General features: G+C 45.7%; 2 protein-coding genes across 2 annotated transcripts in view; one reads left to right on the forward strand and one right to left on the reverse strand.

Moving 5' to 3' along the window:
* The window catches only part of LOC116788859 (maestro heat-like repeat-containing protein family member 6), a 946,858-nt gene that overhangs the window by 202,887 nt on the left and 727,293 nt on the right, over positions 1–16,678 (forward strand). The gene's annotated exons all lie outside the window — the stretch shown is intronic.
* PSMC6 (proteasome 26S subunit, ATPase 6) lies at positions 2,005–13,811 on the reverse strand. The gene is made up of 14 exons (XM_032692090.1): positions 13,637–13,811; positions 12,780–12,859; positions 12,509–12,548; positions 12,097–12,149; positions 9,180–9,247; positions 8,641–8,755; positions 8,000–8,087; positions 6,944–7,005; positions 6,735–6,858; positions 6,544–6,605; positions 5,439–5,559; positions 5,277–5,357; positions 3,019–3,090; positions 2,005–2,492 (listed from the first exon to the last, which is right to left on the reverse strand). The coding sequence occupies exons 1-14, from the start codon at positions 13,761–13,763 to the stop codon at positions 2,374–2,376; spliced, it is 1,212 nt and encodes a 403-aa protein (XP_032547981.1). The 5' UTR covers positions 13,764–13,811; the 3' UTR covers positions 2,005–2,373.

The following is a 16,678-nucleotide window of genomic DNA, read 5'->3' on the forward strand; positions in this document are numbered from 1 at the left end:
CTGGAACTGTTCCAGTCCATGTTGGATGGGGCTTGGAGCAACGTGGTCTAGTAGAAGGTGTCCCTGCCTGTGGCAGGAGGTTGGAATGAGATGAACTTTAGGGCTCCTTCCAACCCAAACCATTCCATGATTCTACGAGACTTCACTTTAGGCTACAGTTTTCCATTCCTGCACTCTTTACTGAACCAAAAACCTGCACTGGTGTCGTTGGAATTTCTAAGGGAAGCTTAGTCAAGCAAGCAAAGCCAATGGGTTGGTTGCCTAAATAAAACTGGAAGCGCCCTTTTGAAAATCCTTGCACTGGAATTTCGGGCACACCAGAAATAAAAACTGAAACTCTTCTGCTTTTACTACACAAAACCTTGAGAAATCTTCAACAATCACATTTCATCAACCGTTCCTTCAGCACTGCAATTTCCTTCCAGTGAAAGATGAAGAAGGAAACGGCAAAGGAGGAAGCAATGGGAAAACTGCAGCTCCCACTTCCAGCTGGTGCCAAGAGTAGGAAGAGGGATGTGGGTTTGTAGCCTTAAATTGTGGCCCAAACTTCAAAAATGAGCTACAGCCACTCCCAGAGCTCCAGGAAAGAGTTTTTCCTCCTCCAAGGTAATGCCAGAGGCTCACCTTGCTGTTTCCATCACTGCAGTGCTCAGAAATGGACTTTTATTTCATTTTCTCATTGTTCCAAGCACTCTGGCTGTACAAGCTGCACTCAAAAGGGTATTATGGCAAAACTAAAACTGAGATTTGCATCTTTACACTCCTGACACGGCCAACAATAGGAAGCTGCTACCCAGAAATAAAGGTTTGTAACAAGCATTAGTCAAATAAACAGGGAAATACTGCTGCCTGTCCTGTTGTAACTGTTCTACACCTCACATTACGTGTTTAGTCTCAGTGATGGGAAAGGAAATAAAATACAGCTACTAAAAATGCCAGGGAGATGCTGTTAAGCAGCATGTTTCCTGGGAAGTCCAGAGTTAATCTAATGTACTTGTCTGTCAGCTGAGCATGCCCAGAGTAATCCAATTAGGATAATGAGAAGTAGCCAGAAGTGCAGTTTAGTGCACTGCTGTTCCAGTCCAACACTCAGGTGAGCTGTGCAGTGCAGTGGATCTGTGTGTGCACCCCTCGGGGTGGAACTGCTTGGAAAACAAAAATATGGCACAGTGACAGATGTCCTTAAAAACCCCAGCACCCTGTTTACTTCTTGCAGTAATTAAACACCAGCTCAGGTAAATCCTCTTCCCAGAATTCAGCAGCACAGGAGCGTGCCCCGGTGGCCAAGAAGGCCAGTGGCACCTGGGTTGTACCAGGAACAGTGTGGCCATAGGAGCAGGGCAGTGCCCGTCCCCTGTGCTGGCACTGCTGAGGCACCTCCTCCAGTCCTGGGGGCAGTTCTGGGCCCCTCAGACAAGACATTGAGGGGTTGGAGCATTTCCAGGGAAGAAAACAGAGCTGGAGAAGGGTCTGGAGCACCAGGAGCAGCTGAGGGAGCTGGGGGGGCTCAGCCTGGAGAAAAGGAGGCTCAGGGGGGACCTTCTCGCTCTCCACAACTCCCTGACAGGAGGGGGGAGCCAGGGGGGGGGGTCGGGCTCTGCTCCCAGGGAACAAGGGACAGGAAAGAGGCAAGGGCCTCAAGCTGTGCCAGGGGATTAGATTTAGATTGGATATCCAGCCCTGGCACAGCTGCCCAGGGCAGTGGTGGAGTCCCCATCCCTGGAGGGATTTCAAAGCCATGTGGATGTGGCACTTGGGGACATGGGTCAGTGGTGGCCTTGGCAGTGGTTGGACTCAATGGTCTCAGAGGGTTTTTCCAACTTCAATGATTCTGTGAATCTAAACCCCACTTGTCCCTCCTCTCTCTGAGGGAAAGGCTGCCTCTGTTTGGTATGGAAAGCACAGGACTCCAATCCCAACACAAGAGAAAAGCTGCTCTTTAAATTCCAAACACACATAATTCACCTCTCTACGAGAGCTACAGAAAAAGTCCACCGGCATAAGCAGATTTAAACAGGTTTTATTCATAAACTGTTTGGGGAAAGGAGATTTACTGATATACAAAAAGTCAAGAAATGAACTGACTTTCTTATGTCTGCGAATCCCTTCAGGCACATTTATAAATTCCCACCATAATTGCTAAGAGAACACATCTCCACACATTTTACTGAGCCTGGGCTGTAATGAATAATGTATGTCAGAATTGTACAGAAAACACACTCCTGTAGCCAACTTGCAACTAGCATTCCCAAAATTACTAGCTACATGCTACACAAACACCTTACAATGATAATCAAGAGGTACATTATTTCTCTCTCTTTATACATTAACCCAGGAGGACGTGTGCAATCAATCACAAGTTCTATGGTTCATTTACACAGGTTTGTAGTCAAGCTTGGACTCCAGTTTCTTGGAATCAGCCACTTTCCTGACAGCTTTCATGAAGTCTTCCTGAACTACGAAGTCATGATCGGCACGGATCGCAAACATACCTGAGAGGAGGAGAATTTAACAGCCAGGATCAGCTACAGGACATAAAGATTCACTCAAACCCAAGTGAAAATTAATCCAAATTACACTGTCTTGGATGTTGGGAAGAGGAGAGAATTTCAGTGGGGTCACCTTTCTGAATTAGGGGATTACTAAGAAGAAAGCTTGTTTAAACTGTGAGTATTCACTGGGGTACTCAGCCTGTCCATGCAGGCAAACCCTGTGCACAAGTCTTAACATAGGAAAAGCTTAAAACAGCATCAACTTTCCAGTAACCTTGGCACCAAGAGACTTGGATCCTCTGCAAAAAGGAGAGAAATGGGTGCAATCACTGTTTCTGGAACGTATCTACTGAGACAGTGTGACACAGGTCACGATATTTATCCAAATGTGGTTAGAGACCAGCCCGAGTGAAACGTTCCAGCAGAAGGTTTTTGAGCTCCTGGTTTTAATCCACAGAGAAACAGCTCCAAGATTCAGCATTAGCCACGATTTATAGCACAGAGAAACGAAGAGTTTAGGAATTACCTGCTTCAGTACAGACATTTCTCAAGTCTGCTCCGTTGAAGCCATCTGAGAGCTTCACAATTGCTTCATAATCTGCCCAGAAAACACCAATGCCAATTAGAAATAAATCACACTTCCCCTTAGGGGTGCCAACAACGTATATATCCAGGTAACAAACACACACTTGGATCTCAGTGCAAACACAGAGCACTGGACTGATAAATTAACTGGAAGCATCAGCTGTAGCACCCCTTCCATTAAAACACAAAGTACTGTAGCCAAAAGCTCGTATTATATAATTAAATCTCAAAGTAACCAACTTGTGGTTACAAGAATCATCATGCAGCTCAAGAAAGCTCCATCAAGGCAATGTTCTTATCATTTAAATGATGCAAAACCCCAGAAGTCTTATCTCCAAGTGATCACAACTCAGTCCCTTTCCACTTCCAACACTGCATCTACTGAAGGCATTTAATGTCTTGATATTTTATGCACATCTATTTACTAAAAAAGTGGCTGTGGTGGTAGTTCATCAGCAACCAATTTCCAAACCACTGCGTCTGTTGAGCCTCCAGCAAGTCCTGCTTTTTGCTGGGCTGCTTATTAAAATTATCAATTTTCTGCAAAACCTTTCAAAGTTTCCCTCCTGCATGAAATTCGGAACAACTGAACTGAATGTTTTTATCTCAAGGATTCAAAAACTTCTAAAGAAATTCTCCAACTGTATTTTAATTCCATGTAGCACTATGTCCTATAAACAAGTCTGTTCATAATTGGAAAGTTAAAAAAAAGTGAGGGGACTAAGCAATGTTGAACAGTGCAAGTTTAGGGTCTTCAGCAGGAGATTCTCATGCTGGAACATGAACAGGTCATTTTAATGGATTTTAATGCAATTCCCACCCCACCTTGCTGCTCAGTTCTGGCCTTACTTTTGGAGTATCACAACTGGGCATCAGTCTTTCCACACCACGTTCAGACACCTCACCTTGCAAGTGGCACAAAGGAATAATCCTACCCTGCTCTACTCCAGTGCCCAAAGATGCAGGAACAAGGGTGAAGTAGAACCATAGAATCATGGAATGGTTTGGGTTGGAAAGGACCTTAAAGCCCAGCTCATTCCACCCCCTGCCATGGGCAGGGACACCTTCCACTAGCCCAGGCTGCTCCAAGCCCTGTCCAACCTGGCCTTGGACACTTCCAGGGATTGAGGGACAGCCACAGCTTCTCTGGGCAACCTGTGCCAGGGCCTCACCTCCCTCACAGCCAACAATTCCTTCCCAATATCCCATCTAACCCTGCCCTCTGGCAGTTGGAATCCATTCCTCTTGTCCTGTCACTCCAGGCACTTGTTTAAAGTCTCTCTCCGAGTATTTCACTTCAGCTTCATGATTTGCTTTGGAGCTTTTTCTCCATCTCAGTCTACAGTCACATGCATGTTTAAGCCACCCCTGCTGCTAAGAAAGACAGAGCTCACCCCTCTGGGCCTCCCCCAGCCCGTTCCCGCTATCCCGAGCGATCCCGAGTGATCCCTCCGCAGAGCTGCAGCTGTTGATGCAGCCAGATGGTGACTGGGATCAGTTCCACTGCCCTGTCCTGGCTGCAGGAATTGCTGCTGTCAGCACACAGGGGGGTGGGTGGGTGGCATGGGGCACTGTTGCACTCAAAGGCACCCAGCTCCCATTTAAAGGCAAATCACACTCAGTTTTCTCCAGGAAAAAGCCACTGTGAAAGCAGGACTCTGGTCAGCTTAGGCTAAAACAGGCCTCAAATAAACCTTCCCCTTTTTATCTCATTTTTCTCCCCTTTACACTCTGGAGAGAGCAATGAACGCCACTAACCAGACAACAATTTTCATTAGGCCATCCCCAAACTCCCAAAGTTTCTCCCTGACTTTTAAAGATTCCTTATTGTTCTCTCATTAACAACATTTCTTTCCTAAGGGGCCAATGAAAACGCTCTTTACCTGCACCAAGAAAACACTGCAAGAAAGTGTTTCTTTTAGAAACAGGATGAGAATCACAGAAAACCTGAATGGAATCAGGAAACCTGATGAGAATCACGTGGATTTTCCAGTTTACAGCTGTGCTCCGAGGGCTGATATTCAGTGTTCCTTTGCAAAGACTTTGCAACAGTTCAATCAGGATGCATTAAAAAAAAATAAAAGATGTAGAATTCCAAGAGGGAAAGTTGTCTAAGGGCAGGAGTGATTGTAACAACTCACCCTCTTCCCATCCCTACAAACAGCAGCAGGAATGATATCCAGGTGACTTCCTACTCACCTATTTCACCGTGTTTAGTGATAGGACCTGCGTGAATCTTCAAAATATCTAATCTGGCTTGTTCGTTTGGTAGATCGATATCTAGAAAGAATTACAGCTTTAATTAAAGCAGCAAACCCACAGTTCCCATGGATTATTATCCTCTGTGGAGTAATAACTCACGGATTTTTCTATCCAGCCTTCCGGGCCGCAGCAGTGCAGGATCCAGTGTGTCGGGTCTGTTCGTAGCCATGATCATCTTAACTCTGTGCAGAGTATCAAATCCATCCATCTGATTCAATAACTGTGAGGGAACAGAGGGTTGTTTATTTTTAAACAACTCAAAACCTTCCTAGTCCTGCTTTCTTTTTTTTTATTTCCCCCCCTGCCTAAGTATTTTCACCAAGATAAAAAGCGCTGAAGTCAGGAAAAAAAAATCCTACAAGCTCCCTAATGAAAGGCCTCGAGCTCCCTGAATATTCCATGAGCAAGGGAGGGCTGAGGAGAGACACTGAGAATGCTCTGCCCAGAGAAAAGGGCACTGAGCAAAGCTCAGCTCAAATGTGAAAGACTTGACTAAAACAATGAGGCAAAGAAAACACCGCAAGGACTAAAGGAGCCAGTGGCTGCCTGACACATTCAGATTGTAGTGCACCAAGTGCAGGACATTCCAATTAGACTTGGAGAACGGCCTCTGGAATACTAATACACACAGAGGAAGACGTTTCATTGTGAAGATTTAAAGTACTTGCTCTTTCATCAGAGTGATTTAATTCTCTGTGGAAGGTAGACACATTCTTTTGAACCAGGCAAACTGTTTGCAAACACGGGCCAGTGAAGGTTCCCATTAGCTTTGGAATTGCCACCAGTGGCTTTAAAATTCTCTTCACACAACCCAGTTCACCAGAGTACCTAATACAGAAACGAAGAAACACAACTGCTCCTCCTGGTTTCAAAAATCCAACCATAACAGTCCAAAAATGTTATATAAAGTGAGTGTCTTTGGGTCTAAAGGAGACAGAAAAAGGGGCCCTCCAAACCTTCAGAGATGCAGGAAGAAGCAGTAATTAAAAGAAGAGGAAAATATCCCAAATAATTTTATCAATTTTAAAGATTCAATTAATTCTCCACGTTGAATTAATGGATGAGTTATCAGCATATGCAGCTGCTCTAAAAGCAGCATCTAGTTCAACTCTAGCTCCAGGTTATTAACTCAGAAAAGGTCCTGCCAGGACAGATCCCAGGTAACAATTCACACCTGTATCACAGTCAGGAATTAGACACTCACCTCCATCAGAGTCCTCTGAATTTCTCTATCAGCTGAGGTGCCTTCGGAAAAACGGCGACCACCTGCAGCACACCAAACTCATGAGTTCTAGGACTTCATTTCTGCCTTTCAGATGGGGGGGGAATTGGCTTCACAGCTGATTTCAACCCCAAAAGGAGCCTCTGTCCCACCCCCCAGGCCATCAGCCTTACCAATAGCATCGATCTCATCCATGAAAATGATGCAGGGCTGGTGATCTCTGGCATAATTGAACATCTCTCGGATGAGCCGAGCGCTCTCCCCGATGTACTTGTCCACTATGGAACTCGACACCACCTGGGGAAGGACAAAGGAACACAGGGATGAGGAGACTGGAGTGCAAACAGCTCCCGTGTGTGAGTGCACGAGGCCATTCCAGTACCTTGAGGAAGTTGCAGTCCAGCTGGCTGGCAACAGCCCTGGCCAGGAGGGTCTTCCCTGTACCTGCACAGACAAGAGGTGGGAGCTGGTTCATTCCTGACCCAGCGCTGCCCACCAGGGACTTGGGAAGGAGGGAAAACAAAAAAGGGAAAGGGAAGACAAGGTGGAAAAAGGGGGAAAAGAAAATAGAAAAGGAAAAGGAGGCAAAAGGAGGGGGAAAAGGGAAGAAGGAAAGAAGGAAAAGGGAGGAAAAAGGGAAGGAAAAGGGGAAGGAAAAGGGAAGGAAAAGGGGGAAAAGGGGAGGAAAAGGGGGAAAAGGGGAGGAAAAGGGGGAAAAGGGGAGGAAAAAGGGGAAAAGGGGGAAAAGAGGAGGGGGGAAAAGGGGGAAAAGGGGAGGGGGAAAGGGGGAAAAGGGGGGGGGGGGGAAGGGGGAAAGGGAAGGGGAAAAAGGGAAGGGGAAAAAGGGAAGGGGGAAAAGGGAAGGGGGAAAAGGGAAGGGGAAAAAGGGAAGGGGAAAAAGGGAAGGGGAAAAAGGGAAGGGGAAAAAGGGAAAGAAAAGGGGGAAAAGAGAGAGAAGGAAAAGAAATGGGAAAAGGAAAATGGAAGAAGGAAAAATAAAAAGGAAAGGATAAAAAGGAAAAATAAAAAGGAAAGGATAAAAAGGAAAAATAAAAAGGAAAGGATAAAAAGGAAAAATAAAAAGGAAAGGATAAAAAGGAAAAATAAAAAGGAAAGGATAAAAAGGAAAAATAAAAAGGAAAGGATAAAAAGGAAAAATAAAAAGGAAAGGATAAAAAGGAAAAATAAAAAGGAAAGGATAAAAAGGAAAAATAAAAAGGAAAGGATAAAAAGGAAAAATAAAAAGGAAAGGATAAAAAGGAAAAATAAAAAGGAAAGGAAAGGATAAAAAGGAAAAATAAAAAGGAAAGGAAAGGATAAAAAGGAAAAATAAAAAGAAAAAAATAAAAAGGAAGGGGAAAAAAGGCAAAACAAAGGAGGGTCTTGGCACAGTTTGAAAGCAACTACCAAGAGCTGGTTCCCCTTTGCTGGGACTCACCAGGGGGCCCGTACAGCAAACAGCCTTTGGGAGGGATAATTCCCACACGCTGGAATAATTCTGGGTTTGTAAGTGGCAGCTCTATTACCTGTGAAGGGGCAGAGAATGAGGTTTAAAACAGCTAATGGTACGTTTGCCAGCCTGTTTTTCATATCCCTGCACTTATTTATTGGCAGCATATTTTGTTTGAGAAACGGTTAAGTAAGAAAATGTCAGGTTGATCCACAATCCTCCCCTTCCTGCTCACACTTCAGCTCTGCAATGGATGGTTCCTCTTGATCCTCTCTGCTCAGCCCATAATTCCACTCCCCAGAGCAACTCTGGTAGTGTTTGTGCCAAATTCCACTTTGCTTTCCCGGCTGTCAATCCTACCAATGCCCTCCCACTTGACTTCATGGCATTCCCTCAGCCTGAAGGGTCTTGGATCCTTTAAACCCTCTCCTTTAAAGGATTTTCTTCATTTTAATCTCAATCCAAGCACTTCATTCTAGTTAATGAAATGTGGAAAGCACTGATCTGACAGGATCCTTTAACAGCCTGGTGGTAGTGTAGGGCAAACATCAAAAAGAGGTTTTTCCCCTTAAAAACTTCACTCAGAACATTAATCACTATTTGATAAGAGGTTTTGAGGCACTGGGTACCTCTCTTAGTTCTCTGATCTGTTCTGACAACCCTCCGATCTCAGAATACGAAACATCCCCTGGATCTTCATGAGACATGTTATAAACCAATGGATCCACTTCCCTGGGCAAATATCTGGAAAACAGAGTTAACAGTTATTTTTCAGTGTTACTAATTTATAAAGTTATTCCCATAAATTTTACAGCAACTGTGAAAATTACTTCTTCTCCTCCCACCTTGATAAAAAGACAAGTATGAGTGTTGAAAAAAAACCAGAATAAACCCCCAAACCAAGCAAACTTTTTCAAGTTTTAAAACAAAGCTTAAAAAAAGGCTGAAAATGAGTCGTAACATTTTTTTTAAGGAACAACCAATTTCTTTTTGAATCATATATAACATATATAACATACAAGTCTTCCCTCAAAGTAACTTACTTTAGCACTGCTTTGCAGAAGACCTTTACACAATATTATGGAAGTGATTATTCAAATCTTTGTGGATATACTCAGATAATTATTTTTTCCCCCTTTATATGATGAGCAGAAGAGCAGAAACCTACCTCATAATAGTCAGAGTGGTCATATCCAGAGCAACTCTTGTCCCTGGCTTCAGCTTACTTTTGTCAAGCTAGTCCCAAAAAAGAAAAAAGGAATTCTGTTACAACCACATTCCAAAACAATCCCTGTTTTTAGGATGTTTACTGGAGCTTGCACTCTTTGCTCAATCCCACACAAGAAGAAAACAAGGCTGCTGAGCCACACACCAAGCAGTCATTAACTTACCTCCACCACTCTTGACAATAAACACTATTTTCTAGACCACCATTAATTTTTATTTTTATTGCTGTCAATCTGACTGGATTAGTGGGATCTAATCCACCTCTCTGCTCCACCAGGAGAGAACCAGCTGTTGGCACATTTTTACATGTTATATCCCACTTTGAAGTCAGCTCTTCAGTTATTACTCTTTCACCTCAGATGCCTCCTCATCTGCCTCAGCAGTTTTTGTCTGATTGCTCCATTTTATGTGATTTTTAAACACATTCCAGCACATCCTGCTAAATTCTGCTGGGATCAAAAAAAAAAAACCAACTTGTGTTCTTCACCTTGTTTTTAAGAAACCACTTTATTCTGAGCTTTAAGGACAAGGACACAGTCCATGCTGGAGCTGCTCCCTTCATGGATTGAACCCACTTGGGCAGGTCTGTGTCTTAGGAGAGCTGGAGAGGGACTTTGGAAAAGAGCATGGAGTGACAGGACAAGGGGGAACGGATTCCCTTGACAGAGGGCAAGGTTAGAAGGGATATTGGGAAGGAATTCTTGGCTGTGAGGGGATGAGGCCCTGGCACAGGTTTCCCAGAGAAGCTGTGGCTGCCCCTGGATCCCTGGAATTCTCCAAGGCCAGGTTGGATGGGGCTTGGAGCAAACTGGGCTGGTGGAAGGTGTCCCTGCCCATGGCAGGGGATTGGAATGAGACGAGCTTTAAGGTCCTTTCCAACCCAAAACATCTGCACAGCAAGGATTTCAACAGCCCTTTTCCAGGACTGTGGAAGCTTCCCATTGTCCTCACTGGGGGATTTATAAGGTCCCTTGCCCATGTGGGTTCTTGACTCTCTGGCAGTGTTTAGGATCAGGCTGTCCCTCCTCCTCTACTGGGGTCACTCCTGAGACCTCTTCCCAGCTGCCTCATCTTAAGAAACCTGTAACAGCTCGGAATTTTATGAGAGTCAAGTTTGCCCAACAGATTTATTTTGCAGTGAGAAGAAAACAAAGAGAAACCACTTGACCTCAAATTCCTTAGGAAGTGCATTTGAGACAGGGAAGTAATTTTGTTTCAATTCAAACAGCATCAGTCTCCCTCCTGAGCAGCACAGCTCAGCCACAAGGGCTTTGATCAAAAACTCATCCTAGTCTGGGAGAAAGGATTTGTCTTGATATTTTGACATTTTAAAACCAACCATGAATATGTCTTTTTAGCCTTTGATATCAAATAAAGGATCTTTTAAGATAAAAGAGTGTTTTTACCAAAGAATAGACTTGAAAGTACGTGTTGCAATGCCTGGTTCATCCAAGGACAACCTATTCCTTAGGATTTATCTGTTTCAACACAGAACTCCAAGATTACTTTAAGTGCCCCTAAACAGAATTAAGTACATTTATGTCCCAAAATTCTGTAATGAACATCAGTTTCTCTTCAGAATGAGAAAGAAAAGTCACCTCTAAAATCAATACCACCCCTGTGCTCCTTTTACTGAAGGAATTTTTATTTTTCACAACTTCCATGACAGAGGAGAACGTGATGTCTTAAAAACTCAACTGCAGCTAATTCTTGCAGCATAAAGGAATCAGTTCAAGATGCACTGAGAGGTCACAGCTGGAAAAAGTTCTTACACTTATTTGTGCATTAAAACTGCTAAATAAAAGGCTGAATGATCAGAATGATCCTTCCCCTGGGGCTGTTACTCCCTGTTCAGAGGTACCTGACGGTCCCACATTTCACACATGTTGTTCTTTGCTCCCATTTCCCAAAGTCAGGGATGAGAGGAACAAAAAGTACCTCCAAGTGGTTGTTGCTGACTGTGGCAGATGGACTGTGCTGCAAGGAAGGCTCTGTACTAAAGTGGCTGATTTCTATACAATCTGATGTAGGTTAAACAGCTGCTGCCCTGTGGAGCAGGAGAGCCAAAGGTGGTTTTTTTTTTAAGATCACTAAGGACAAATAAAAATCCCTCCAAGTGTTTAGAACACAGGCTTTGCCTCCCATAATTATCCACCGGAGTGCAAAAGCATTAGGAAAAAAATATACATTAAGATATGGATAAAGATAATGGCTTTAAACTGACAGACAATAGGTTGAGATTGAATATTGGGAAGAAATTTCTGACTGTGAGGATGGTGAGGCCCTGGCACAGGTTGCCCAGAGAAGCTGTGGCTGCCCCTGGATCCCTGGAAGTGTTCCAGGCCAGGTTGGATGGGGCTTGGAGCAACCTGGGCTAGTGGAAGGTGTCCCTGCCCATGGCAGGGGTTGGAACTGGATGAGTTTTAAGGTGCCTTTCAACTCCAACCACTCCATGATTCTATGATGCACAGTTAATATTTAATATTAAATCTAAAGCTCGGCACTGTGACAGTAATGGTGGTCACAACACAGTTGATTAATTTTCATAATGATCATTAATTTTCAGAGAGTCCAAAAATCAGGCAGAAAGACAGTTTTAACTCAATAAAAAGAATAAAACACTTGCAAGGTTCTGGGAATGTTGTGGATTGTTTTCACTAGGAAGTTACACTACTACCAGCTACAGAGGGAGAGGGGAAGCAGACACCAATATAAAATAGCCATAAATAGCCTTAAAGAATAAAAAAACCCTTAAAGAAGAAAATAATTAATCCCAGTAAGGACCCAGTGGATGAAAAGCAAGGCCAATATTCAAGACCAAAGCAAACTTTTAATGAGTATTCACACAGTGCACCTACCTGACGGCGACAGCCAACCACATATCTTGGTCCATTTGTAGCCTTCACAATGACTGCAGAGAGAAAATAAAGAAAAAAACCCCAAAATTTACTTGATGCACTGGTCTGAGTTGTGTTTCTGAACCATCCTATATGGTTTTTTTGCTAATAATCTGACCACCAATACTTTTAATTCTTTACTCCTCCAAATCTTTAACCAGATTTAAATTACAAAAGCTTGTTACTGTGTGGCTGCCTCATCCCTAGAAGTGTTCCATGCCAGGTTGGATGGGGCTTGGAGCAACCTGGAGTAGTGGAAGGTGTCCCTGCCCATGGCAGGGGTTGGAACAAGGTGGTCTTTAAGGTACCTTCCAACTCAAACCTCTCCATGATTTTCATGGTCTCAGAGAACATAACATTCTAGTGTACTTACATTTCTCCTCTGTCAGCTGTTTAAGAACCTCACCAACAATCTGAAAGAACAAATACAGTATCAGCCTAGAGTTAAATTAACACTGCAGAACTTAGAGAAAAGCTCTCTAACCCGTGTGCTCAGTTCCTGATGTCAAAGACCCTGTTTCTGTTAGCTGGGCAGTACCAACTTTCTCTTTTTCAATGCCAAAAACGGATTTAAATGTTATTTCCAGACAAGTTCACTGTCAACAAACACTGCAGGATGCCGAGCCCTTGTTTGTGTCACGTACCTGCCCCACGCTCTGCAAGGCCTTGAGGTCATTTTCTGATTTCTCATATTGCTTGGTGAGCTCTTTCAGCTGTTCCCTTACTGAAAAAAGGAAACAAACAGGGGATTTTAGAAACTTCCAATCCAACAAGAACCCGGGACCAGACTCTTTTCCAGCAGCAAAGTGAGATTGTGGGAGATCAGCAAACGCAGTAAGTGACCCTCAAACATGTCCAGGGAAGGGAACATGGCTGGGGAAGGGTCTGGGGAGGGAGCTGGGGGGGCTCAGCCTGGAGAAAAGGAGGCTCAGGGGGGGACCTTCCGGCTCTGCAATTCCCTGACAGGAGGAACGAGCTGGGGGGGGGGGGATCGGCCTCTGCTCCCAGGGAACAAGGGACAGGATGAGAGGAAAGGGCCTTAACATGTGCCAGGGGAGGTTTAGGTCGGATATTAGGGAAAACTTCTTCACGGAAGGGGTGGTCAGTCATCGGGGACAGGCTGCCCAGGGAGGTGCGGGAGTCCCCATCCCTGGAGGTGTTTAAGGCAACACTGGACGTGACACTCCGGTCTGGCTGACAAGGCGGCGACCGGTCACAGGCTGGGCTCGACTACCTCGGAGCTCTTTTCCAACCCAAACGATTCCGCGACCCTACGACCCTTCGGTGCCCTCCCAAGAGGAGAAGCGAACCCCCCGCGGCGCTGGCGGCTCCCACCCCGCTCCCCCTCCCAGCGCTCCCGGGGCCCGGCCAGGCCCATGACGAAGCGCGGGCAGCGCCGCGGCCGCCGCTCTCCCTCAGCGAGGGGGGGCTCCTTGTAGAACCGATCCCCTCTCCCCCTCCCTTTTTCCCCCGCAAGGCCCCGGCGGTTGCCCGCGCTCACACTCCTTGAGGCGGCCGTCGATCTCCTTGTGCTCCAGCAGCTTCTTGCGGTAGTCCTGGAGCGCCTTGTCTCTGGGGTCAGCCATGATGAGCAGGCGCCGCTCATAGGGGATGCCGGGAAGGGCCATGGCCGCGGGGGGGCCGCGCCGCCCTCACCGCCCGGCGCCGCGCAGCGCCCCCTCCCGCCGCGGAGGGGAAACGCCCTGTCGCGACAGGTCGCGACGGGCCGCGCTCTGTCTGTGTGTGTCTGTGTCTGTGTGTCTGTGTCTCTCTGTGTGTGTGTGTGTGTGTGTGCTGCAAACGGCGCTAGAACCGCGATGAGGCAGCGGCGGTGTCAGCGCTCTGACCGTGTGGGTTAAGGAGCGGGCACAGCCTGTTGGGGGGCAGGAGGCTGAGGGGAGGCCTCATGGGATCCCGGAACGGTTTGGGTCTGGAGGGACATTAAAACCATCCAGTCCCACCCTTCCTCCCCCCCCCTCGCCACGGATGACGGAATTTTTTATTTTTTTTGTGTGTGTGTGTCTTGGGGGGGGGATTGTTTGGTTGGCGTTTTTCTGGGTTTTTTTTGGTTGGGATGGGGAGCTGTCAGAGATTTCCCAGTCTGTCCATCTGTTTCTTCTCTTGTCTACCAGACAAGCATCCAGTGTTCAGAGCATCCATTGCTTTATTCTAAGCTTCTGACTTCGTTTTTCAAGAGGTTTCATAGAGGCACGGAATGGTTTGGGTTGGAAGGGACCTTAAAGCTCATCTCGTTCCATCCCCTGCCATGGGCAGGGACACCTCCCACTATCCCAGGTTGCTCCAAGCCTCGTCCAACCTGGCCTTGGACACTTCCAGGGATGGGGCAGTCACAGCTTCTCTGGGCAACCTCTGCCAGGGCCTCACCACCCTCACAGCCAAGGATTTCTTCCCAATATCCCAGCTAAACCTGCCCTCTGGCAGTGGGAAGCCAAGAAAAATGTTGGGATTTCCTCCCCTTCCCATGGCGTGTCCCCATGGCTCTGCAAAGGACCAACAGCAGAGAGCAGCTGCTCTCCCAAATCTTGCTTCGTCCCAGGAGATCATCTCAAAACATGTACAAGGGAAGGCTGATGGTGTGTGAAAGACTTTTGGCTGCTGTCGCCGCCAAGGAGGGATCAGACTCCTTTTCCTTAGGCTCTGCTTTTGGTGGATGTAATTTGGTGAAATCTGGAAGGTTTGGTGTCATAGAATCCCAGACTGGTTTGTGTTGGAGGGGACCTTAAACCTCATCTCATTCCATGCCACAGGCTGGGACACTTTCCACTAGACCAAGTTGCTCCAAGATGTGTCCAACCTGGCCTTGAACATTTCCAGGAATGGGGCAGCCAAAAAACAACAAGCTTTTGTAATTTAAATATCATTAAAGATTTGGAGGAGTAAAGAATTAAAGTATTGATGATAAGATTATTAGCAAAAAACCCACAGTGGACAGTTCAGAAACACAACTCAGAGCAGTGCATCAAGTAAATGTAATTTTTTTTCTCTAATTTTCTCTCTGCAGTCATTGTGAAAGCTGCAAATGGACCAAGATATGTGGTTGGCTGTGGCTGTCAGGTAGCTGCTCTATGTGGATATTTGTTAAAAGTTTGCTTTGGTCTTGAATATTGGCCTTGCTTTCATCCACTGAGTCTGTAGTGGGGTTAATTATTTTCTTCTTTGATGTGTACATCGCTATTTTATACTGGCAGAAACTTCCCTTCTCCCTCTGTAGCTGGTAGTAGTGTAACTTCCTAGTGAAAAGAATCCATAACATTCCCAAAACCTTGCCTGTGTTTTATTCATTTTACTGAGCTGAAGCTCTGTGTTTTGGCAGAGTTCAGCTCTCTGATTTTGAACTCTCAGACCCTCGGGGCTGCCAGAATTACCTTTTACCCAGTTGGAGCTGATTCAGCACAATTGCTGAGTTTGCTTTATTAGTTTTTTCCTTGTCTTGGGAGTTCTGCCACATGTCCCATGTGGCCCATAAATTCTGCATTCTCTGTGCCCACTATCAGTGGTACATCCTTCTTCCCAGGCTTTGTTAACCTCCCCCTTGGTTGAGACCATTGAAGCATGTCCAGCCCTGACCTTAACAAGGTTCCACCCACGAATAATTTGTTTTTCTGACACCTGGACATCACTTAAAGCTTGTTGGCCGCTCTCTGTTTCATGGATTAAATCTCCCTTCTTATTGAGTATGCTTGAAATTATAGAGAGATCAAACACTAAAGAACATCCTTTCTTTAGAAAATTTTTACCTATTCCACATTTTGCAACACAACCTGGCCCTAAAGACTTCGAGGGATGAGGCAGCCACAAAATAATAAGATTTTGTAGTTCAAAATTGATTATAGATTTGGAGGAGTTAAGGATTAGAGTATGGGTGATCAGATTCTTGGCAGAAAAATGTACTGAATAGTTCAGAAACACAACTCAAAAGGTGAATCAAGTCAATTTGGTTTTTTTTTGGTCTAGTTTTCTCTCTCCAGTCATTGTGAAGGATACAAGTGGACCAGGATATTTAGTTTGCTGTTGCCATCAGGTATTTGATCTATGTGAATACTCATTAAAAGTTTGCTTTGGTTTTCAATATTAGCCTTGCTTTTCATCCACCGGGTCCTTAGTGTGGTTAAGCATTTTCTTCTTTAAGGCTATTTTCATTGACAGAGCCCAAGGAGCGTTTGGACAACGCTCTCAGGGACAGGGTGGGATTGTTGGGGCATCCCGTGCAGGGCCAGGGGTTGGACTGGATGATCCTCGTGGGTCAGCAATTCCAACAACAGAAGCGATTCTCTGATTCTCTGATTCTTTAAGGCCATTTATGGCCACTTCATACCGGCATCAGCTCCCCCTCATAGATAGTGGTTACTGAGTTAAAAACTCTGTCTTTCTGCCTGACTGCGAGCCCTCAGGCCCTGGGGGCTGTGAGGGCGCGGGGTGAGGAAGGGCCAGCGCCCCATCCGCGCCTTCCCCGCGGAGCCGGGAAGCACGTAGGGCTGTGGCAGGAAAGCCACGTCCCCGTGTCGCCGTGTGGCCGCGGGGC

This window comes from Chiroxiphia lanceolata, chromosome 6 (assembly GCF_009829145.1).
Source record: "Chiroxiphia lanceolata isolate bChiLan1 chromosome 6, bChiLan1.pri, whole genome shotgun sequence".
In the NCBI taxonomy this organism is placed as follows: Eukaryota; Metazoa; Chordata; class Aves; order Passeriformes; family Pipridae; genus Chiroxiphia; species Chiroxiphia lanceolata.